Below are 16,689 nucleotides of genomic sequence, written 5' to 3'. Positions count from 1 at the left end.
TTCCTTATCTGACATGTCATTACCAAATACTTTTTCCCAGTCTGTGGCTTCCCTTTTTACCCTGTTGGAGAAGTTTTTGGATGTGTATAGGGATTTGATTCTCAGAAGGTCCCATTCATCTATTTTATTTTCTCCTGGTTGTAGGTTTTTCAGAATACTTGGAAGAGTGTTTATGTTGTGGTTTAGGACTTTTAGCATTCTGTCAAGCTTTCTGTAATGAAGATTATAGTCCTTGGTTTTAGTCCTAGGTCCATGATCCACCCTGAGTTGGTTTTTGTAAATGGAGTGAGGTGTGGATTGAATATACTATTAAAAAACATTTTTTCATATTTCATACAGTGTTTATAGACTGTGCAATAACATAAAAATATATATCTATCAGCTTCTAGCAATGATAGTTTATTTACTAATAATTGGTGTTCAGAAAATTCAGCAAAAAAAGCAAATATCTTAAATATCATGTTTAGAAATTCAAAGATTACAATTTTGTTGGATTAAAAACATCACCCTTGATTCACAGTTTTTTGTTTATTTTATTAGACAGACTTAAATCCTCTGCAGCTGTCGATGGCTTCTTGAAGTGCTTCTCTCATTCTTTTCATTTTTGAATATTTGGGCATATCCAGGATATAATAACATGTCAATGCTCTTAGGCTGTCTTTTTCAGTGAACGTATTAGGAGAGCGAAACACTATTCCACTTCTCTTTAAACCATTTACTTGCAGCCTATCAGTTCCTGTAAGGAAAACTAGGAAGGAATAAAATCCAATCAAGATTTTTCACTGTTAAAACTTTGAAAAGGAAAAATAGATGACTTCATTAGAAAAATAATTTGGAATCCTGATGCAGAGAACTATATAGGGCCATATAAAATGTAGAAAACTATATGACCTTTTGTATCAGTCAGGGGGGACATATATTAGAAGAAAGGATAATAAATAGCAAGATATAAGAAAATGGTCTTCACAATTACTTGCTGTGCATCAGAGAGCTGGACAATGACCAAGGATGACAGAAGAAGAATTGATGCCTTTAAGTTGTAACCCCTGGAGAAGAGTATTGAACATACTATGGACTGTCAAGAGACCTAACAGGTCAGCGAACTCTAGTGGCCTAGTGGCAAGAAGCTGCACTGCAGTCCCAGAGGTGCACAGTTCAAATCCACCAGATGCTCTGCTGGAGAAGGAGGGACAATCTCCTCCTGTACCAGTCAGATCTGATTTGACAGTACACATACAAAAATAGTATTAAAAAAATTAAATTAAAAAAACTAACAGGTCTGACCTGGAGAGGGGAAATCAAGCTGCTCCTTGGAGGCAAGGATTTTAAAGTTCCAGCTCACATACTTTGGGCATGTAGCCAGTAAGGACCAGTCTTTGGAGGAGGATGCCATAATTGGAAGGGTAGAAGGGCAGCACAGAAAAGGAAGACTCCAGATGAGCCAGACTGACACTGTAACTGGGGTGATGAGTGAGATTGGCTCAGGATAGAGCTGGATTCAGAACTATTTTACAAAGGGTTGCTATGAATCGTAGTCAACTCAATGGCACATAAAAATAACAACAACAGCATGAGCCAGTTTGATTTGACTTAATGGGAAGTATGAGATAGAAACTGTATTGGAGAGATGGAGGACAGGGGGAGAAATGTTTCTCTTTCTGTCACTACCATAGAGTAAGAACAGCTAATCCTCCACTGAGCTCCCAAGGACATAAATCATAGAGGAGAAGATTGCTCATCTTTCCTCTAAGGAGCCACTGGTGGATTAAACCACCAAAGAAGCATGGCCTTTGAGTTTACAGTGCTACTCCCTACAGAAGAGGCCACTGTAGTGATAACCATTTCACCAAGATCACTGTTGATTGTTGTTGTCAGGTGCCGTCAAGGCGAGTATGACTCATATCGACCCTATGAACAACAGATCTGAACCCTGTTCTATCCTGTGCCATCCTCACACTTCCTGACACACAAGAGCCCATTGCAGCAGTTACTGCATCAATCCACTTCATTGAGAGTCTTCCTCTCCTTCGCTGACCCTCCAACCTTCCCAACATCATGTCCTTCTCCAAGGAATAGCCTCCCTAACAACATGCCCAAAGTATGTGAGAAAAAGCCTCATCATGGCGAGCTCTGGTGGCCTAGTGGCAGGAAACTGCACTGCAATCCCAGAGGTGTGCGATTCAAATCCACCAGATGCTCTGCTGAAGAGGGAGGAAAAATCACCTCCTGTGCCAGTCAGATCCGATTTGACGGTACACACATAAAAGAAATAAATAAAAAAAAAATGAAAAAGAAGTCTCATCATTCTTGCCTCCAAAGAGTTCACCAAGTCTTCTAAGATCACTACTAGTTATTCAACAAAGAGGAGTTTAAAGAGGCAGAGAGAAATTATGTGAACACTCATTTTAAGTGAAAAGAAAAAGCTCTAGAAATAGAGACAGGAAAGTGTAAGGTCAACTGACTAAATGTAAGTCAGTGAAACCACTGAATGGAAACAACCATTTCATAAAAGAGAGAAGATCGAAAAAATAGTTTGGATGTAGTTAGAATGTCCTTCTCTATCCTGGATAGCAATAACAATGGCTAGAAAGAAAATGTTTGTTTAGCAAGAGGTAGCTGCTATAGACAGAACTGTGTCTTCTAAAAATATGTGTTTTCAATCCTAACCTCTACTCTATGTCTGTTGTTATAATCCCATTTTGGAATTTGTTTCTCTGTTATGCTAATGAGAGAAAAATATTGTCATAAGGTGTATTTTTGGTCTAATCTCTTGAAATAGAAAAGAGATTAAACAAGCAGAGATGGGGAAGATAGATACTAAGCTGTTCTTAATTCTCAAAAAAATCAGGAAACAAACTGAAGTGGTAAGGACCTTTCCCTTGGCTCAGTCACTCATTTCCTACTACTGTGTGGGAACTGAACAATAGCAGTAAATTGCACTGGAGGACACTGCCTATCTTTCTAAGGGGGTCTTTGGGTAGCTAATGTGCAACTTTCTACCGATTAAACCATCTTAGAACCGTCTTCTAGAACCAGTGCCCTGAATTTAGTTAGACTGCAGAGAGTTATACTTCTAATTCAAAGGCTTTACTCTAGCAGTTAAAATTCACTAGTGCCTCTGAGTGAGAAAGATGGGCAGTCTTCTCCCAGGTGATTCACACCCTTGCAAAACCCACTGCAATCTACGAAATCAGATCCACCTTAATGACAAAGAGAAAGGAAAAAAAAACACCCCTCTTAACTATGAAAAAAAAAATTAATTTCTATTTGTGGTATTTCCATGATAATGGCACTAGATAACAAAAACAGTGATGGAATAGGATGAGAATGGCAAACACTTAACTCTGTCCTAAGAAAGGCTTAGCGTTCCCACTAAAAAAAGCTCTTATGCCATGAGATAACACAGCTTAGTGATCAAGAGCCTGGAGTCAGCCTGTTCAACTAAAATTCTGGTTCTGACACCAACTAGCTGTCGGAACATAAACAAGCTACTATACGTGCTCTAAGACTTTTTGCACTTAAGTATGAAATAGGAAAAAAAATAATTGTGCCAGTCTGGTGGCCGAGTGGTAAGGAGTTGTACTGCTAACCTAAAAGAACGTAGTTCAAATCCATTAGCTGCTTTGTAGGAGAAAGATGGGAAATCTCCTCCCATGTGATTTACTGCCTCTGAAAACTTACTGGAGGATCAGGTATGGATTGGTTCTGACTCAACATCTATCCTGACAACAAGAACAACAACAATCTGATATAGTAAGCAGTATAGGGAGCGCTGGAGACCTAGTGGTAGGGAACTGTGCTCTCAGACCAACGGCACACAGTTTGAAGCTGTTCAATGGAAGAAAGGTGACAGTCTCCTCTCATGGGATTTACAGTCTCTTAAAAACCACTGGAGGGTCAGTTTTGAATCAATTCCAACTTGACGGTAAAAATACAAACAGCAACAGTCTGATGGTGCGTCCTGTATAGTACTTGACACAGATTAAGCATGCAATAATTGCTTTTGTTATTACTTTTACTACTATTTCAAGACAGGATTAGAGACTGTCTTTGAGTCCTGAGACATAGATATTAATGTAAGAACCAAGTACCAGGAACTCAGTTTCTCGTAAAGTACAGCTACCCCCACCTCACTCGCTTGAGTAGTTTCTAGCAAACAACCCCACCTTGTTGACTAACTGCCATGTCTTACACAGAGGTAAAATTCTTCTTCCTTGTAAGGACATAAGGGACTTTTCCCGCGCGGCCCTGTATCTGAAGTAACCAATCAGATTCAAATAGGTTTCCAAGCCGCTTCCCCACCAATCAGGTTCAAACAAGTCTCCAAACTGCCTCCCTGAGCTATAGCTAACCAATTGAAAGTAGACTAGTACCCAAACGACTATAGATAGCCAATCATAGCATGTATAGTTAGACAAAGAAGTAACAGAGTTATAAAAGGTAGAAGCTGGTGCCAGCTCGGGGCTCTCTGGTGAATACTGCTGTGTCAGCATAGGGGAGCCCGGGCTTGAACTCGAAATAAACTTTGTTAATTTGGCTAATTGGTTCGGTGGTCTTTTCTGGGGACTCGCTCCGTTACAATTAAGTGAAGAAAGAATTGGCATATAAAGGGTTCGATGAAGAGTCAACTGGATTCTTATGAAATCTAGATTTTTCTGGAGCCATAAAGGCTGGATGAACTTGCAATATCAATGGCCAGAAATAAGCTTTAAATCTTGAATCAAAAAGACCCTGAAGTCTTTTTTGAGTGTAAAGAATAGATTAATTAGTATTCCTGACTTAAGCACCGTGTTCTTTTTAAGAACTATCCATACGGATCAAATTGGCAAAAGCAACTAAAAAAATTAGACAGGAAGTTTACAGGGTGTGACTTTATGTTAACCAGAAAAGAAAGGTAAGAATGGCTGTGCAGCTTGAAGAATGTAATCAACGCCACTGATCAAACACATGGAAATTTTGGAGATGGTCTATGCTGTGTGTGGAGTACGTTGTATGTATTTTCAACCATAACATGACATCAATTCTCATTAACAAAAAAAAGAGTCAACTATTGCAAATTGAAAGTGGATTTACAATCAGTGCAAATGAGGCAGTAAGATTTCAATGTATTGTCATTCATGGAAAACCAGCTCATTGCCATCAAGCTAAAACGGATTTATAGCTGACCTTCCAGTTAGTTTTCAAGGCTGTAAATCACATGGTCATGTATTCCCCCCACCCTCACTTCCTCTCAGAATTGCTTGTGGGTTTGAACTGCCAGAAAGGCAAAATGAAACTCCCTAGGGACTAAGCCACCAGAGCTTCCCTTATTCCCCAGGAATACTTACTAAGGAATTTTTTCTTGTCATCCAAAGTTAATTTATGGAAAGCTTTCCAGAACATCAGAATAGTAGAATGTGATTTGAAGAACCCATCTTCATAGGTTGAATTCTTGAGAAGAGGGAAGGAAAAAATGGTTTTGTAGTAAATGTGGTAAATGTTTTTGAAAACTCAATGTGCTTTCAATTTCAGTTACCTTCTCAAATTCTTCCCAGTTATAATCAGTATTTCCAATTATTGCTGACCTTAATTCCTCAGGCTGGAAACACTTAATTATGTCTCTTTCGCAGACTGTATAAAAACCTTTCTGAAATTCCTCATAGACTTCTTTTACTGAGATGTTGAAGATATAATCAACATACTTAGAAACAAAATCGTTCCTTGAGGGAAGACAAAAGAAAGACGGCCAATGATGTATTTTATCACTGACTAAAATTGTCCATGCTTTCTCATTTACTACCAGTCTGTCTGTTTTAGTAACAATTACAACCCCAGAAATCCTATGAGGTTATTCTATTCTCTCCTACAGGATTACTATAGCTCAGAATTTACTCAGCAGTAGTGGGAGGTAATTACACACATATACACACCCCTTAATTTGAAAACAAACAAATTCATAATATAACAGAATACTTAGTGATTTATATCAATTTTCCATAGCTAATCTGCAATTAAGTGCTTAGTATTAGATACAAGCTTACTCTTATTTTTCTTTTTTATTATTTTTTTATCATTCACATACTTTGTGTTTCATGCATGTACATTATGTTTCATTCAGTCTTTCACTTTCATTAAATGCCATTCTCTTATATTATGGGGAGTTTTTGTGTTTGTTTTCTTTCTGATCCTTAAACACTTAAATTTAGACGTAAATTGTGACAGTTAAATTTACATTCCTCTAGAGTTCAGAAGAAGAATTTATGTCTTTGACCTGTAGTGTTGGAGAAGAGCATTGAACATCCCATGGATGGCCAAGAGAACAGACAGCTATGTCTTGGAGAGGGTACAGCCGGAGTGCTCTCTGGAGGCAAAAATGATGAGGCTTTGCCTCACATATTTTAGACATGTTGCTAGGAGGTGCTATTCCTGGGAGAGGAACATGGTGCATGGAAGGGTGGAGGGTAGGCAAAGAAGAACCTCAAACAGGTATACTGATACAGTGATTGCTGCAATGGGTGTTAGTGTGTCAGGAAGTGTGAAGATGGTACAGGACAGGACAGGGTTCAGATCTGCTGTTCATATGGTTGCTATGAGTTCTACTTGACACAACAGTACCTAATAACAACAACAAATTTAGACTTAGAAAGTTATCTGCACCTAGATTTATATGACTTACATACATTCCTATAGATGTCATTTGTGTCTTTTTAATTATAAATATATATGTTGTTGTTGTCATGTGTCATCGAGTCGCTTACAACTCATAGCGACCCTATGTACAACAGCCCTAAACTCTGCTCTGTCCTGTGCCAATCGCACTGTCTCTGATACACCCATCCTGATTACCCAAGTAACTGAATCAATACACCTCATAGTGGGTCTTGTCCTCCTGTGCTGTCTGTCAACCCTCCCAAGCATGATGTTCCTTTCCAAGGACTGGTCCCTCTGTATAATATGTCCAAAGTATGTCAGACGAAGCCTCAAAATCCTTGCCTCCAAGGAGCAGCCTGGCTTAACCGTCTCTAGGATGAATCTGTTTGTTTCCTTAGCAGTCCATGGTACACTCAATACTCTTCTCCTTCAAAGCAGCTTGAACTTCTTCCTTCATCACCAGAGGCTCTTGCTCATATGTTGTTTCATTAAATTCTTCTGTGTCTGCCAATTCCTTTCGATACAGTGACTCAGTATATTCTTTCCATCTTCTTTTAATACTCCCTGGATCATTTATTATTCTGACTAAAGCATCCTTGATTAGCAACTCGAGATTTGAATTTGTTCTTCAGTTCCTTGAGCCTAAGAAATGCTGAGTGAGTTTGGCCTTTTTGATTTTCTGACTTCAGCTCCTTGCACATTTCATTGTAATAGTTTTGTCATCCCACGCTGCCTTTTGAAATCTTCTGTTTAGCTCAATAGCATCTTGAATTTTTCCTTGTGCTTTGGCTTCTCTGCACTCCAGTGCAATCTTCAGAGTTTCTTCTGGCATCCATTTTGGTCTTTTCTTCCTCCTCTGTCTTTGTAATGAACATTTGCACTCTTCCTGGATAATACCCTTGATATTCTCCCACAACTCATCTGGTCTTCGCTCATTAGTGTTCAAGGTCTCCAACCTGTTCCTGAGATGATTCTGAAATTCAGGTGGGATAGACTCAAAGTCATATTTTGGTTTCCATGGATTCAGTTTAATTTTCCACAGCTTCACCTTGAAGTTGTATATGAGTAGTTGGTGGTCTATTCCACAAACAGCTCCTGGCCTAGTTTTCACAGCTGATATTGTGCTTCTCCAGTGGTTCTTTCCGCAGATGTAATCAATCTGATTCCTATACATGCCATCAGGTGATAATAAATATATATATATATATATATTCTGGCTGTCAATTTCTCTTTCCTTCTACCTATGCATTATAAATTGAACTATGTCCTCTCTAAATATATGTTCTAAATTCTCACCTGCATCAATGTTGATAAAATGTAGTGAGGATATAGAGTTTTCTTTAACATGTTAATATAAGTACGCCATTTTAAGGCATATCTTGAGATATAAAATAGTTCAGGCACAAGCAGCCCAAATAAAGAGACTAATACCAAGTAGAGACCATCGAGGACCTAAGGAAGAGAAACTGAAAGACACACAGATTTTCCTACCAGAGAAGATGGAATCTTGTAGAGCTGGTGCTCTGAACTTGAATTTCTAGCCTTCCAAATTGTGAGAAAGAAATTTTCATTTATTAAAACCACTCATTTGTGATACTATTATACCAAACTAAACCCCCAAAATGCCCCATTGGCCATAGATGGATTCCAGTTCTTTATTATGCAGCTCATGAATACATTCTACCTCATAGCAACCCCATGTGACAGAGTATAACTGTCCCCCTGGGTTTTCTAGGGAGTCTTCTTCAACAAAGCTTTTTCATTTAGAGCCGCTGGATAGCCATGAACTGCCAATTGTGAGCTGAGTGTTTAAACTTCCAAAGGAGTGCTTAAATTACCAGGACTCCAAAGTGTTTGTTAAATGAATATATAGTGAACAACGCTTATCTAATCCTATATCTTGTCTCCCCTTTTATTACAATAAAATCTGTTTTCCCTTTCTCAATAAAGAGTAGTTGAATTGCTAAACTGAGAAGGAAAAAAATATTTTTAAAGTCTAATGATATCAATGTTGTATATGAATTCAAGCACCTAATCTAATTCTCAAAACTTACTTATTGGTGTGGTCAACACATACAGCGCTTCCATTTGGAATCAAATTAACAACATTTTTGTCCCAAGATATCTGCAATATAGATACAAAACATGAAATAAAGTCTAAAGAATCAATTACTCACCCCATTGTTGCTAGTACATTTTTTCCTTAAAGAATTTAAAGGAGCTTAAACTATTGTTGTAGTTTGGCCTTTTAAATAAACATAAAAAAAATAAACAGATGTCAGGACATTCTACCCCAGAATAGGTAACACCTCATTTTAAGAATAAATTATTCCATGCACACCAATGTTTACTGCAGTTTTGTTCACAATAGCAAGGAGTTGGAAACAACCTAAGTGCCCATCAACAAATGAATGGATAGAGAAGCTGTGGTATATTCACAAAATGGAATACTACACTGCGTTGAAAGACAAAGCACTCATGCAATATTAAAAATGTGTGACCCTGGAGGATATTATGCTGAAGTATCTCAGTCACAAAAGGACAAATATTCATGGTGCCACTGTTGTAAAACAGGACTGACATCGGGGTTGGGGGGAGACTGAGAAAGATGGGATAAATAATGTATACTGCATTGAAACAGATAAGGAAGAAAACTGCTTAAAAGTGATATGTGATTAGGTATTTTTGTCATGACAGGAGTCTAGAACAAAGGCTGAATACTGGAGTGGACCTGGGGGGGAGGGATTGTAAAACAATGAAAGAATTTTTCGTTTACTTTTCCAAGAGGGTAGTGCACTAGTGGGGAGGGATGGGAGGAGAGAAAAGTGCAACAATGAATGAATGGAAATCCAAAGTCTCTGTAAATGTTCATTTAAATAAAAAATAAATTTTTTATAAGAGAATAAATTATTCCATTTATTTGTAACATTCTTCTCAGCGATTAACAACTATTGTACCTTTACTCTACTTAAAAATATTAAAAATAGAAAATAAATGAATGAAGGGTGAGAGTACAGTCCCACAGCATTGAAATCAAATATCCTCCGAAAAAGGAAGCATGCAGCCAGAATGAAATGAAAGGGAATGATGACAAATTGTGAAAAACTTAACAAAGATCATGGAATAATTTGTGTAGAAATTGTTAATTGGATACTCAATCTGTTGTGTACAACTCTCACCTTAAACTTATCACTTATTTTTTTTAAGGCAACATAGTAAAGAGAGCTTTATTAGAAACCCCAAAGAGATGGACCCCCTCCTTGGAAGGAAATACAGAGGAAAGGTGCTTTTTCTTAAAAAAAAAAACACAAAAAACAAACCACCAAAACAAAAACCAAAAAACAGCAAGAGAACATTACAGAATAGTTTTTCTCTGTAACACATGGTTTCTCCATTAGTTAAGAACAGACCCAATACAATGGCTTTCCCCCCTGTTCTTTACATGAATTAGAATTATCTGGTCGTGGGTAATTTCTGTTTCTCCTCTACTTCTTCTTTAAAAGGGTTTTGGCAAATGCTTTTAACCTCTTAGAGCTTATTTTCTCAGTTTGGGTGGGGTTTTTTTTGTTTTTGTATTTGATGGGCTTTGGAGCTGGCATCTGGGCCAACGAGACAATGCCATGGAGAGTTCAAAGTTAAGTGGGTGGGTCTCATTCTGGTCCCTGTTCTCTGATGTCATTCATGCACCCAAAAGGTCCACTGCTTTTGACTTATTATTTATTTTTAAAAGGCATTTTCAATTAGAGTTCTTAGTTGCTTTTGAATCAGCTGAGACTTTTTGGAACTCCCATGTGTTTAGAGCAGAACTGTTCCACAGGGATTCAAGGCTGTGTTACCTCTGGAAGCAGATTAGCAGAACTTTTTTTCCCAAGAGGCCTCTGGGTGAGCCTGAGTGACCAACTTTTTGGCTTATAGTTTGAGTATATCTTGGATATTTGCAATTTAAGATACTATTGAATCAATAAAGCCATTCTAAATGCAATCAATGCCAGTAAACTGTATGTGTGAAAAACATGGAATTAATACATATACAAATATATATTTATGAAAAGCAAGCAAGCAAAAACCCAGCCAACCACATTAAACTATAATGTAACATTCATTAGTACTCACAGAAAACGTTATGCAGAATGCTTCTCTAATGTCATCAGCTTTATAATTTAGAACGTCTTGCAAACCCCTAATGAAAATTTTGGTTTGAAAATTTTATTAATTGATCTTATAAATGTAAAAATTTGTTGAAAAAAATATAGAAATGAGACAAAGTCTGAACCCTTACTATTCATGCCATGCAATGCAAATTTCCTCTCTTCCATGCCCCCATTCCCTTTTCCTAAAGCTACCTTGTCTGGAGAGAGGATGAGAGACACCCAAGCATTGAAGACTCTCCTTCATAGGGTCATTATGAGTCGCCTGCAACTCGACAGCACTTAACAACACCAACAACCTTGTTTAAAGGGTAAGTTGTTGGAGAATTCATCGCCTTCTAGTAGTATGGAGCTGCACTGCTAACCTGAAGACATACAGTTTGAACCCACCAGCTGCTCAGAGGGGTAATATCCTCTTATGCGATTTACTGCCTCTGAAATCCTGCTGAGGGGTCAGCTAAGAGTCGATTCCAACTTGATGGCATACAACAAAAAGAGAAGGCATACTTGATTATGTAACAACAAGAGACATCTTAAGATCTGGTGGGTTGAGGGGCAAGGAATTGTGATGCCAATCCAAATGCTGGAGGTCCGAATCCATGAGCTGCTCCACAGGAGAAAGCTGGGCAATCTCCTCCTATGCAATCTACAGCCTCTGAAAACTCCCTTGAGGGTCAGCTATGAGTTGGTTCCAACTAGATGGGATACAGCAACGATAAGAGACATCTTTGATTATTGTGACCAGGGAAGGGTTGCTACTGACATTTGGTGGAAATGATACTCCACAGCCTGAATGCAGACAGCCCTTGACTACCAGCAAGGTGTTGTTGTTGTTGTGATTGCCGTCAAGTTGAGCACAACTCATTGTGACCCTATGAACAAAAGGCCTGAAGCCTTTCTATAACAATTGTCATTTATCAAAGTTCATGGAGTTTCCAGAGGCATGTAGTTTAGGAAGTGGATGCTACTCCTGCTTCCAAACTGGATACCAGAAGTCGTCAGTCCAAAATGAAGTTGATAAATCCTGACCCAAACTGTCTAGGCATGCAGTGTGAATATAAGTATTAACAGTACATGAGAACAAAGAATCCTCTTCCCGAGTCTGTTGCTAACCCTGTATTTGATATTAAAAAAAATAACCCAACTCAACCAACCCCCCTCCATCTTTACCAGCTGTCAATCTGTAAGCAGAAAATGACATCTAATATGGATTTCTTAAATTATAGGGAGGCTGAGCATATTTTCATCTTCAGATTATGTATCTGTTATTGTTATCAGTTGTTACACTATACATAAGAATACATAACATCTATTGTTGTTTTTCCTCAAGTCATGAAGACCATGTCTGCAGAGTAAAACCATTCCATAATGTTTTCAAGGCTTTGGCCTTTAGGAAGCTGATCATGTCTTTCTGGACATCTCTGATGGGCTTCAAACCACTCAACCTATTGACAAATACTCAAGAGACAAACTGTGCCACCCAGGTTTTATGTTTTAACTTTTTATTGTGATTTGAGTGAATGTTCACAGAGCTGACTGGCATTCCATTCAACCACTGATTAAAATCCTACATTGTGTCAAGTCCTCCTTCCATCTCTCTGTGCTTCTTGTTTCAATTCACCCTTCCAACCTCTCCCTTCCTGCCTTCTGATCCCTATGGCTAGTGCCTCACAAGTGTCACTGTCCACTGTTATGAACCTAGAGGGTTGAGTTCAATTCTGGGCTCAAAGGCTGGTTCTAAGAACTATAAATTTCTGGGAATACACCATCAGACCTGTTGTAGACCACTGAGTTGATATCAAGTAGTAAATTGCATAAGATTTGATTGCCTATCTTTCTCCTGCAAAACAGTTGGTGGATCCAACCTTTAAACCTTCATGTGGAAGCTACTCCTTACCACTAAGCCACCAGACTAATTTTGCTCTCAATATTCTACCCAGCATAATACTTCAAAGTAAAGGGTCTCAGGTCAGATAGTCCTGAATTCAGAACCTGGTTTTGTTACTTGATCTTTCTATGTTAATTGGACATTTATAAATTTGACTTACCAAAGACAACATATCACAGTAACACACACACACATTTATATAGGAAAATATATTTTATTTCTTTGTATTACTGTTGTGTACCATCAAATAAGAATCAACCCATAGCTGACCCCCCAGTGGGCTTTCAGAGGCAATTAATCTCGTAAGAGACTGTCTGTCCTTAATCTATGGAGCAGCTGGTGGATTTGAACCACATGCCTTAAGGATTGCAGTGTAACTTCTTACCTCTAAGCCACCAGAGCTGCCTATGTGTTATGTGTGTTATAACACATATTGTAGTTCCGTGTATTACCTCACACACACACACACACACACACATATATAGGGATCTCTGGTGGCCTAGTGACAAGAAGCTGCACTGCAAAACGAAAGGCATGCAGTTTCAACCCATCAGCTGCTCCGGAGGAGAAAGATGAGCAATCTCCTTCCGTGTGATCAACTGCCTCTGAAAACCTGCTGGAGGGTCAACTATGGGCCAATTCTGACTCTATGGTACATGACAACAACAACAACATATATGCATATATCAGGGATCCTTTGTCTATAATATATGTTGCCAGTAATATCTTCACAGGATATAATTTGCCTTTTAAAACAAGTATTTTTTAACACTTAAGAAAGAAATTATTACATATTGAAATATTTAAGCTAAGCACAGCACAGATGTTTCTCACTAAGGATATTGTATACTGTCCAAAGCAATTATTCCCATGAGAATAATTTAAAGGATCAAGTCAAAGTCTGTGTATCAAACCAGTACCAGCTGTCATTGAGTCAATTCTCCAACTCATGGTGACCCATAGGTGTCAGAGTAGCACTGTATTCCATAAAGTTTTCAATTGGTTATTTTTTCAGAAGTATATCACCAAAATTTTCTTCATGAGGTAACTCTGAATGAATTTAAACTGCCAATCTTTCCGTTAGCAGAAGACCAGTTTAACTACTTATTCTCTCAGAAACTTCGTTTACTGTATTTTATTGTTTATTGTCATTTATACTAGAGAAGCATATGGCTTGTCTCCATTTTTGAAGGTTTATTCTATTTCATATTGTTGTTAAATACCATTGAATTGGAACCTGCCCACAGCTGACCTTCCAGTCAGTTTTCAGAGGTTTTTAAACTGCACATGAGGAGAGGGCTTTACGTTCTCCCATGGATCAGCTGGTAGATTTGAACTGCTTGCCATTGGACTGGCAGCACAACCCCTTACAACTAGGCCACAAGAGCTCTTTCTATTTTACTTAAAAGTCATGTTAATGTTCACATTTATATATGTGCATATATTTATTGAAATTGAAAAATCTTCTCTGTATAAAATATTATTCATCTGTGCCTAGACAACTGAAATTTACTTAAATAAAACTTAAATAAAAGTCTAGGAAAGTCAACTATAGTTACTTACATCTCCAAATCAGGTCTGAATTCTTTTAAATCTTCCAGTGTCGGTTTTTGGTCTAGAAGCTTCTTAAACAAGGCCAATGGGAAGGGAAGGTTGACAACATTTAAATTGAATAGAGAGAGGCCACATAATATCCCAAAAAGAAAATATTTCTCCTTCTTAAATTTTGGCTGGGGAAAAAAGAGAAGGAAAAATAATTCCTAATGTATTATAAATCATCAATAATAAGGATAATTAGGTAACATTTTTCTAGTTTTTTAAAAGTTATTAATTGGAAACAAAATAAACTCTAGGGGGAATGCAAGTTCTCATATAGACTATAATACAATTTAACTTTTCTCTGTAGTTTTAAATAAAAATTTATATAGTTCTGGACACTAAATAAATAACATTTTAAATTTTTTTTCACTTACACAGATCTGGAATATAAAATAAACTTCTCCAATAGCCTTACAAGTTGACGTTTTCTTTATATACTTTATCCCCTTTGTTTTCACATTTATGTTGAAACACACAGGGCCTTGAAAGAGGTTTGAACTCTTGCAGAAATACTTGTATTTCCACCCATTTACTGGACATCTGGTGAAAAATGTAGATTCTGATACAATCCATCTGGGTTGAAAATGTACATTCCCAGCCGGGGTTTCAACCAGAACACAACTGGTTTGAAGCACTTCTTCCCACACAACCAACAGAGAAAGCCTTTTCCTAGAGCAAGTCACTCTGCTGGTATTTCTGTTACCAGTGGTAAACAGCCACTAGGACACCTTCCAGGGGTATCAGACATGTCAGCTGAGTGCTTCAGCAATGCAGTCCACAGCACTGGTATGTCTACTGAGTAAAGTGAATGGGGCAGGGATGGTAACATTCCTAACAGTGAAGGTGGGTCCACAGAAGAAAGAAGGGGAAGAGGCAAAAAACCTGACACTGTTGGCTTCACTCCTTCTTACTTTGTGGTCCTGGATGAAAGGGAAGACTGACTTCATCTGTCTAGGCCATCACTGTAGCCCACCAGACGACTCACCAGCCAGCACCATCCTTTCTGTTAATATGAACATGATCTTGGGACACTTACAAAATAATCCATGCCTCAATCTACTTGCCCTGCTAATTTCTGAGAGAAATTGTGTTATTGTTGTTGTTTACCATGGAGTCAGGACGAACCCATAGCTGACCTTCCAATGGGTTTTCAGAGGCAGTAATTGTACAAGGGGAGATTGCCCATCCTTCTCGCGTGTAGCAGCTGGTGGATTCGAACCGCATGCCTTTGGTATTGCAGCATAGTTTCTTTCCACCCACCCGCCAGTGCTCCTTAGAGTAACTGTAAAATGGGCGAATCAGAAATTGGCTATCTACTATCCAGCCGTGTAGCATAGGTGGCCTTGTGGTAAGAATCCGTGCTGCGATCTAAAGTCTTGTGGTTCAAACACACGAGTTCGCTTCTGACTCTGTGACACACAACAGAGTTGGCTTAAAGTACAGGCTTAGAGGTTAGAGCATCCTGAAATCACCTTTCAGCTTCATCACTTGGTTTTTGTACACCTTGTGGCAAGTGACTTAATCTCTTTGGATCTCAGTTTCTTCACCTATCAAACGGATATAAACAACCTATCTCACAGGATTGAGGTAAGGCTTATTTTTCTTTTCTGTATCCTTCACTTGCATCTCTCTCAGATTCATTTCACATCTATCCTGAAACATCAGTCTCCACTCTCAGCTTCTCTGTGACACTTTCCTCAGCCTCATCAGTCTCCCTTCACTTATTTCTGTAGAAGAAGCTCTTACATTTTTATGAGGGGTTCTGGTGGCATAGTTCATAGGACTTGTGCTGCTGAACCAATGGCCATGCCTCTGTGTTCTATTAATGAAGTCATGTCAGTGTTGAGTATGTTTGTTGTTGTGTCCTGCAGAGTCAGAACTGACCCACAGCTGACCCTCTGGCAGGTTTTCAGTGGCAGTTAATCCCAGGGGGGAGATCGCCCATCCTTCTCCTAAGGAGCAGCTGGTGGCCTTGAAGCGCGTGCCTTCAGGATTACAGCACAGCTTCTCGCTACTAGACCACCAGAGCTCCCTAGTAATTTAAATTAATCACTTTTTAGATTTTTTTAAAAAGGAAAAAGCAGCGCAGGCATAAGAGAAAGCAAGGATATATGAGGGAAGATTGATACTATCTGATGTTCTCTAGAAATATCACCAAGACAAATGCTAAGTAAATCAAAACAAAGATTTCCCCCAGAGGAGAGAGACTTTCCCTCCAGCCAGCATCCTCATTCAGACTCCTGATCTTCAAAACTGTGAAAAAAATAAGGTCCTGTTTCAACTGACATGGGGGTTGGAGGGAAAATAAGAAAAGAGGGATAAATAATGTGTACTGCATTGAAACAGATGAGGGAAAGAAATGTTTAAAAGGAATATATGATTAGGTATTATTTGTATGACAATGGTCCAGAATAAGAGCTGCAT

The 16,689-nt window shown here is 38.4% G+C and overlaps 1 protein-coding gene across 1 annotated transcript in view; it reads right to left on the bottom strand.

The window, feature by feature from the left end:
* Nucleotides 1–536: 536 nt before the first annotated feature.
* The window catches only part of HERC6 (HECT and RLD domain containing E3 ubiquitin protein ligase family member 6), a 96,103-nt gene continuing 79,950 nt past the window's right edge, over nucleotides 537–16,689 (bottom strand). Inside the window, exons 18-23 of the mRNA XM_006900020.1 lie at nucleotides 14,230–14,396; nucleotides 10,744–10,810; nucleotides 8,685–8,755; nucleotides 5,516–5,699; nucleotides 5,328–5,430; nucleotides 537–748 (exon numbers count right to left, since the gene is read on the bottom strand). Of these exons, the coding sequence (XP_006900082.1) occupies nucleotides 537–748; nucleotides 5,328–5,430; nucleotides 5,516–5,699; nucleotides 8,685–8,755; nucleotides 10,744–10,810; nucleotides 14,230–14,396 (804 nt within the window). The remainder of the gene's footprint in view (nucleotides 749–5,327; nucleotides 5,431–5,515; nucleotides 5,700–8,684; nucleotides 8,756–10,743; nucleotides 10,811–14,229; nucleotides 14,397–16,689) is intronic.

The sequence above is a fragment of the Elephantulus edwardii genome, unplaced genomic scaffold (genome assembly GCF_000299155.1).
Source record: "Elephantulus edwardii isolate Elephantulus edwardi_28Jun2011 unplaced genomic scaffold, EleEdw1.0 scaffold00270, whole genome shotgun sequence".
Taxonomy (NCBI): domain Eukaryota; kingdom Metazoa; phylum Chordata; class Mammalia; order Macroscelidea; family Macroscelididae; genus Elephantulus; species Elephantulus edwardii.
This window is presented reverse-complemented; position numbering and strand designations above follow the sequence as displayed.